This window comes from Juglans regia, chromosome 13 (genome assembly GCF_001411555.2).
Source record: "Juglans regia cultivar Chandler chromosome 13, Walnut 2.0, whole genome shotgun sequence".
Classification (NCBI taxonomy): Eukaryota; Viridiplantae; Streptophyta; class Magnoliopsida; order Fagales; family Juglandaceae; genus Juglans; species Juglans regia.
In genome coordinates, this window is record NC_049913.1 from 24,072,681 (window position 1) to 24,081,588 (window position 8,908).

The following is an 8,908-nucleotide window of genomic DNA, read 5'->3' on the forward strand; positions in this document are numbered from 1 at the left end:
CTCCCTCCCTCTCTGTCTTACTTCCGCACGAAGCTTCATTCCTTGACTCGTCGGTACGAAGCGGCTACCTCGAGTAGACGTCCCTCCCCCTCTGGGCCATCCCTCAACACGTCTATTCTCGGTTCGTCTCCCGCAGAATCGATTCCACCGCGGCCTCTCGTCTCCCACGAATGCGAGATTCTGGTAAGTTTCCCTATCTCAAACCCTAACCCACCCTAAGCCGCCCCAATCTCGCTCATCCCGAAACCCTAACCCGCCTCCCAAAACCCTAACCCTAGCCCTAGCCCTCCCCAATCTCGTTCACCCAAAAACTGTAGCCCTAGCCCGTCCCGATCTCGTTCATCCAGAAACCCTAGCCCTAGCCCGCCCTGATCTCGTTCATCCAGAAACCCTAGCCCTAGCCCGCCCCTTCCTGTTCATCCCGAAACCTAACCCAAGCAGTAATATTGTTAGGTCAAAGGTAATATTGATATTGAATTTATTATTTGTTGTCGAATCTTTGATGGGGCAGATTGTGGATTTACTCTGTGAAGTTGTTTTTTAGTTTATTTGAACAAGTATGAGATTCTGATATTCCTATGGTAATTGTTAGGTCAGAGGATAGATTGAGATTGAATTTTTGTACTGTTGTCGAATTTTTCATGGGGCAGATTCTAGATTTACTTTGTGAAGTTGTTCTCTACTTTATTGTTTTTGAACAAGTATGAGGTAATATTGAGAGGTAATATTGAACACGTATGAGTGAATCAGTTTATTGTTTTTGTTCCTATGGTAATTGCTAGGTCAGAAGTAATATCTCTTGATTGAATTTATTTATTTATTTATTGTTGTCGAATTTGTCATGGGGTGGCTTAACGTGGATTTATTCTTTGACCTAGTTATCTAGTTTATTGTATTTGAACAAGTATTGAGACTATTGTAATGAAGTTATTTTTTGTTTAAAGTGACTATTGTAAGTATGAGACTACTCTGCCTCATGGGGCACACTATTGTTTTTTGTTCATTAGACTAAAGTAACAAGTAAGTAGTTACATTTTGTTCTCTAGTTTATTCTGTGAAGTTGTCCTCTAATTTTTGTTCAATATATTTTCTGGATTTTGATCCTCACCCCAGCTTCTGTTTGTTTGTTCTCCTGTTTATTGCCTGTCTATTGTAATGTTGACAGTTATTCTGGAATTTCAACTCTGTCCTTCTGTTATTTTACTTATTCAAATGAACAAAAATTCTGGCAGCTTAGATTACAGAAGTTGGGGTTTTTTTTCTCCTTCTAATGTTATGGTAGGCTAGGTATAACTACAACAGGTAGCGACACCATTGGTTTCAGTGACCCTTAAGTTTTCATAAATTTGTATCTTTTGATATTTGTGCCTTTCCACTGTGCTTATTGTTGAATGTTAGAATGTCGTCATCAACTCTATCTTCTTCATCCTCTGGTATACGTACTTGTCAACCATTGTGCTTCTGCGATCTTCAAGCTACATTCAGATACTCAAATACTCCCAGAAATCCAAGACGACCATTCTTTGGGTGTCCAAATTATAACACGAAGGTAACTACATCACTTGTAATGTAACATGTTTAATAAATTGTTTACAAATTAAAAACATCTAACATTTTTTTATATATGTTTGCAAATATCAGGGATTACCATATTGCAAGTTTTTCAAGTGGGTAGATGGTGATCAATACATGCAGCTGGAATTACAAAATATAAAAAATGAACTATTAAGGAAGGAGAAAGAGGTCGATGAGAGACTTTGCAATATTGAGAAGAGGGAGATTGAGCTCCGTAAGAGTGAGGATGAGATTGAGAAGAGAGAGATGGTGTAAGATGGTCGAGATGAGGAGTTTTTGAAGGAGTTGATGCTCTTTGAGAAAGAAGCCGGAATAACACGTTCATGGATGCTTCTTCGGGTGTCTTGGGCTTTTGTAGTTGTTGTTTGTTGTTGCTTAGTGAGTTGGTAGTGGTTGTTTGTTGTTTCTTAGTTTGAATGTGTAATTTAAGTGTTACAAGTCATTTTGGTTGTTTAGTCCAAGTGCAATATGATAGCTATGTAAATTCAGCAATTACCATTTTGCCTCTGTAAAATTCAGCAAGTGCCATGTTACAAGTCATTATGGTTGTTTATAATGCAAGTAAAATTCTTCATAACTATATAAACTTTGTAGTAGCAAACAAGCATCTTTAGAGCTATTTCTTGCTTCAGAACAGGATCTACACCGTACACCATCTGACATTGTTGATTTTCTCTTCAATTTCCAAACTCTTCAACTAAACAAACTAGATCAAAGATAATACCATCAGGATCTGCACCGCACACAGACAGACAACCCAAATGCACTAGTACTGAAAACAGACAATGTTTGCACCATAAATCCAACAAGACTAATTCTTATAAATGCACCAGAAATAAATGCACCATGAAATAAATGCACCATGAAAATAGATTTAATTCTTATAATTTTTCTAAACAAAAGGAGGGGAGATGGCAACCAAGGAAAGCTATGTTTCCTGTAGCGTTTTGAAGAAGACTAACAAATTTTCATTTCTTAGATATGTCAACTGCATATACTACAAGACAACCCAAATGCACTAGTCAAAACCTATGTTTCCTGTTGACAAGAACCAATCAGACCTTAGCACAAGGACATTGGTATTTAATCACCAACAAGCATCAAGATGCTAAAACAACCAGTACAGCTACATGACTACGTTTGGATTCAAGTAACATCACCAAAATCAAAAGTATGTTTACAACATCACCAACAGGACACTATGATGTTTACAACAAGACACTATGATGTTCTCGCATTTACACCAAATCTCAACACATACTATAATAACATTAACTAATTCTACATTTACACAAAAATGCCCATTTGCTCATATCAATTAATCCAGTTGTGATTTATCCAATCCATGCTTCTTAGGTTGTGATCCATCGAACCCATGTTGTATCGGTTGTGATCCATCCAACCCAAACTGTATTTGCAAAGAATTGTATGCAAAATGTTGAAAGTGAAACTGTCAAAATGTGAAAAGTGCAAAACTGAAATTATTAAGTGAAAATTTTGAAATTATTACACTTTCTTGACTTTCAATTACTGTTTCCTGGAGCTGGGTTCCACTATTGTCAAAAATTGAATTGTCTCAAACAGGCTGTTGATGATTAACAAAATGGTATATTGTTAATTTTTTTTTTTTTGCATTTACTTCTTCCATAGGCAAACTTAAATATAACAAAATAATTAACAATTAATATACCTGCATTTGTCTAGGACTGGTGATATCTACATTTGATGGGCAAAATAAATTTCTACACACATCCGGGAGTGGTGTATCTCCTTCATCTCGCTAATGTACATAACTATGTAATTACGTTATAAAGCTAATGTACATAACCATGTATATATCTAATACCATTAATATTAAGACATGCACATGTTTACGTTTCCCTTTGACTGGTGCTTTTTTCTGCTTGGCTTTAACCTTCTGCATGTCTTTCTCCATCCTGGATGCTCTCTTCAGAGATGGAGGTCTTCCTTTCCCTCGCACAACATTTGGACTTAGTACGGGTTTTGAACTACCACCAGCATTTGTGTCCAGTGTCGTAAAACCAGCATTCGAACCTGCCAAGGGCGTAGAATTGTTAAATATGACATACTATCAAGAACTACTTAAAATAAATAAACTGCAAAAATTCGCATACGAACCTGTTTGGGTCATAGATGGGGGGTGTTGATCCTCACGGTACTAGTCAATCATTAAATATAACTTCTTTTTTGCATCTTCAAACTGCTCATTGGAACCCGCTGTATAAGTTATCATCTGATAACATATATTCAGCAAACTTGAATATTTACCATCTGGCCTCTGATCCCTAGCATCATAGCTACTGTAGATTAACGTGTATCTCCTCTTGATATCCTTTCTCCATCGATCTAAAATGTACCGGTCTGGCAATAACTTTATACCGTTAGCTTTGAAGATGGCTAAAATATGTCTACACAGTATCCCCCTCATCTCGAATAACCCACATGAACACTTTCCATCGCAGTCTTCCACATTGAAGTTAACTGTATAGCACACAAGCTTAGTGAACTCTTCAACACGAACTTCATCTTCCACCAGATATGTTTTCATTACACCATCCTCACTGAGTAGACATGGATCCATATCGAGCACACCAATTACTTGCTGCTGGACTTCCCTAAATTTAGAATTCGTGTACAACTCTTGAAATCTCTTTTCAATTGGAGATCTAGATATACAGGGAATGGTGACGCTAAATGTGTGGAAGTCTGCATTGTTTTTATTCTCAATTTTCTTCCTCAGCGCATTGTCAAACTGGTCGATAAACTCCTTCAAGTTTGTCATCGCATGAACATAACCATCAAAAAAAGCATTCATACTTTCACTGTGCTAAGTTGTACTCATTCCAGCCTAGAAGTACTCTTTTAAGAATACTGGTACCCAATGCTGATGCTCATCATATAAACTTTTCAACCAGACATTCTCATGTAAATCGTATGTGTTAAGTAACCCATCCCAACATTTCTCAAACTCCTCAATTGTTTGAGTGTCATACACACATTTCATTAAGTGACTTTTTAGTCCACTTTTGTAGGCAACATATGACCCAAGCCTCTCGTGAACTTTCTTTAGTATATGCCATAAACAGAATCTATGCCGACTTTCTGGAAAGACATTAGCAATTGTGTTTTTCATTGCTCTATCTTGATCAGTAATAATAGCTTTTGGAGGTATACCATCCATACACTGCAACCAGGTCTGGAATAACCATGTAAATGTCTCTGTATCCTCACTTGAAATCAACCCTGCTCCCAAAAGAATAGATTGTCCGTGGTGGTTTACACCAACAAATGGTGCAAATGGCATCTCATATCTATTCGTGAGGTATGTGGTGTCGAATGTGACGACATCACCAAAATACTGGTAGGCCGCCCTACTGCGTGGATCTGCCCAAAATACATTCTTTAGCCTCTCATCATCACTTAAGTCCATCGATGCAAAAAAACCATTATTCTTGTACTGCATCCTTAAAAAATAATCTCGAAGTGCTCCAGCACCACCTGCACCAAGTCGTAGATGACGTGCCTTGTCTATATAATTGCGATAATCCTTTTCCAAAAAGGGGGAGGTTCTCGAAGCCACCTGCACCAACGACAAGAGATCTGAAACTCTTATTTATCCAGATCCCAGCCAAGTCGTTTGTATCTAGGACTCTTTTTACAGTCTCACTCACTTCTCTGTTACAACGAAATAAGCGAGATTTCTTTGGACTGAGGCCGTGATTATGTGTATTATGGACTATTGTCAACCGCATCTTTCCATCAACCTTTAAGGCATTAATCATTGCTGCCTTACAATCCGTCTTTCCCGTCGGGCGTGGTGCTGCGACGTTCAAACTCTTAATCCGGGCCTTCCCTCCACGGGCACAACTAAGAGTGACATATCTGATACTTTGATCATCTCCCCTCTCACTCCTTTGTGTCATCACCCCAAACCCGCATTTCTTAGCATAATCCTTATAATAGATATGTAAATCTTCAAAAGAATTGAATTCTATCCCAGACCTTGGCTCCTCAATTATATCATCACCATCCGTTTGCACTAACTGTGGTGAACCAATAGTGCAATCGTCGGTTTCCCGTGATTCGGGTCTATCTTCTTGACTTTCTTCATCAACAATTGAGTTTGTACATGGCACTTCAGTTTCCCTACAATCGGGTCTATCCTCTGAACAACCCCTTGCGCTCGTTGTGGAGCTTGTAGTGATGTGAGGAGTCGGAGGTCCAATCCCATATTGAAATGGGTAACCAATATTCTGCCAAAAAAAAAAAAAAAAAAATACAAGAGCAATTAAACTCTAAAAAACCCCCAACTTACATAACAAACAAGAAGACGTTGAAAACTACCTGAATGTTACTGGGATATTGGCTGCCATCTGGATATGGCAGAAATGCTGGTGACCATGTAGGCACTGGTCCATAGTAACTGTGCATGTGATTTGGAAAGTTTGCTAAACCCGTTTGAGGGATGTCCTAACATAAAAATAATAATGATAATTAGAATGAGAAACATTGAGTAGACCATTTCCAATAAGTTTTTGAAATATGAAATAACATACTGAGGTAGGGGTGTTTGAGCGAGATGGTGTTAGCGGATTTGAGTGTTCTTCCCCTTTTCCAATGCCCTGTACACATTGTTCAATATCCAATGCCAGTCTTTGGGAAGAATACTAAGTGAACAAACAAGTGGAATGGTCTTGAGCATGCATTTTTAATTAATCATACCAGAAAATAATAATTATAGCTTTGCAATGAGGTATCAAAACTACAACTTTTGACATGCTAGGGTCCAAACAAATGTTTCTTGTATAGAGAAATCAAATACCAAGTTTCAAGCCTCAATTCCACAACATTGTAAATTTGTATTTAGAGGCACCCTTCCTTTAAAGGGTCTGCTCCTATTAATCTTTCTGATCGACTGAACCAAGTGCTTCGATGGGCTCTGGGTTCTGTCGAAATTATTCTCAACAGACACTGCCCCATATGGTATGGCTATGGTGGCATGCTTAAATGGCTAGAGAGATTTGCATATGTGAACACCACCATCTATCCAATCACTGCCATTCCTCTTCTTATGTATTGCACTTTGCCAGCTGTATGTCTACTTACTAACAAGTTCATCATTCCACAGGTTCATCATATGACCAAATTCATCGCATGTATTTTCATTGTATGGGGTACTTTTGACTTTCCTGGCAATAATCATTGCTACAATCCCTGCATCTTACAAAAGCTTGCAGGTCTTGTATTTGTGAGTTAGTAGTGATTTGGCTTCAAAATATTTTATGGTGAATATTTAAATTTGCAGTAGGAGTTCACATTTCCACAATTAACATGACATGCATTATTTTATTTTACCTCTAAAACAAAGTAACATGGCATGCATTCATTATTTAGTGATAGCGAGATTTACAGAGCAGTGATTTATTGGGAAAGGAATGCATGCTTTTCACAACCTTCACACAAACTTTCATGTTTCTTTGTGAACACACGAATATTATGCATTTTGTTTTTTACTCAGAACATGAATTTCATTCACATGAATATGCATTTCTATGGCATAAGCACATGAACACGGAGCTAGGTTTCCAAACACACACAAAAAAAGGTGCTTTACCATTGTATGTGTTCCAGTTGATATCCACCGTGCTGGACCAGTTCACTTCACAGCTCGATTTGAAGACCACAAAATCCCAGAGCTTTCGAGAGAGTCGATTTGAAGCCAAAAACTGTTAGACCTCCCTAACTCCTGCAAACAAACAAAAAAAAAAAAATGTAAGAGCACACCCAAGAAGATGAAGAACGCGTGACAAAGACACCCACGCCGAGCAAACCTAGGAAGATGAAGAACGTGCGACAGAGACACCCACGCCGAAGATCACCCACGCCGAAAATCACCTACGCCGAAGACAACGCAAGGTTACGATCTGAAGGAAAAACACCAGCCGAAGATCTCTGTTTCGACGTCAACCACCAAAGCGGGAATCTCTTCACACCAGTCGAAGCCAAAGACGAGAGAGGTCGAGCGGGAATCCAAAACAAAAGAGAAATGAAACTAGAGCTTGTTCTGTTTTCTTTTTTTATTATTATTTTTTTTATTTTTAAATCAGTTGACGTGGCATAATACCAAGTCAGTCGTTTACTCGCCGCTTGCATTCGGTGACTGTGCCTAGAAGAAGTGTTTTTTTAAACGCATTAGTCACGAAAACATAAGTAACTGGATAATATGCATATGGTCGGTTGTACCGTCTGCTTTATGCCTGCTCTATTTATTATCATGTATATGATTAATTATACCGCCTATTATTCTTATTAATATTATTACTATTACTATTTATTTATATTACTTGAAATTTACGCCTATGGTATCAAAGTTATTGGTCATTATATTGTTATATTTTATTATTTTACTTTTTATATTGCTATTTTTTCTTGCCATTTATCTTTGAATTACATATTTTATGATGGATAATTATTATGCTCATAATACTAATTTTCGTGATTTATATGAGTTAAAATGTCTAGAATATAATTTAAGACTTGAATTAAAAATCTTGATAAATAATATAAATAATCTTAAGAGAAAATAACAATTGATGAGATAAGATTATACATTAATGATGTCTAAATATCATGTATATCAGAGTAGATAGGCAGCAATAGAATTATATGAAACTGACTGCAACTTCTTAAGAAACGAAATTAAAAGTGTAAGAAATCATTTGAGGATTTTTGCTTTATAAAATTAAAATAAAAAAATAGTAAGAAATCACTGATACAGATTTTTTACAAAGATAACTCATAACAAAAGAGAATGAAGTATATTGGGAGGCTTGTGTTGGTAAGCTATGAAAAACTGATGGTCAACCCATTCATGTTGGACGACTTTAAGGGTGGTCCCGGTGGCATTCCCTCAAGTTCGTAATTTACTTATTTCTCTTTGGATATAGGAAATCTTAGTCTAAAAATCTGTCTCAATGAATTCTTTCAAACCTAATGAATCCACTACTAGTATCCCCATAGAACCTAATAAAATCAACTAAGAAGATTACAGTATAATAAATATAGAAAGAAATCTACAAGACTGAACAATTCCTAATGTTCTAAAAAATCAAATATACAAACATTCTACTTTTTCTTCTAAATTATCATTTTTTACAAATTATACAATTAAAATAGTAGAAAAAACCATTAGTTTAAATAATAATTATGAATCGTTACAACTATTAACAAAAGAAGCAATTAAACATCACAAAGAATAGAATTATTTTTTCATACATATTGGACTAGTATAAGTAGCTATAAAATCACTCAC

The 8,908-nt window shown here is 36.7% G+C and overlaps 2 protein-coding genes across 2 annotated transcripts; both read right to left on the reverse strand.

Moving 5' to 3' along the window:
* Positions 1-2,252: 2,252 nt before the first annotated feature.
* LOC108988486 (protein FAR1-RELATED SEQUENCE 5-like) lies at positions 2,253-4,378 on the reverse strand. Its single transcript, XM_035684364.1, has 3 exons — positions 3,865-4,378; positions 3,451-3,630; positions 2,253-2,347 (listed from the first exon to the last, which is right to left on the reverse strand). Exons 1-3 carry the CDS (start codon positions 4,376-4,378, stop codon positions 2,253-2,255), a joined length of 789 nt encoding a protein of 262 aa, XP_035540257.1.
* Positions 4,379-4,444: 66 nt separating this feature from the next.
* LOC109019111 (protein FAR1-RELATED SEQUENCE 5-like) lies at positions 4,445-6,799 on the reverse strand. Its single transcript, XM_019001329.2, has 6 exons — positions 6,707-6,799; positions 6,153-6,218; positions 5,941-6,066; positions 5,268-5,849; positions 5,095-5,176; positions 4,445-4,980 (listed from the first exon to the last, which is right to left on the reverse strand). Exons 1-6 carry the CDS (start codon positions 6,797-6,799, stop codon positions 4,445-4,447), a joined length of 1,485 nt encoding a protein of 494 aa, XP_018856874.2.
* Between the last annotated feature and the right edge of the window lie 2,109 nt (positions 6,800-8,908).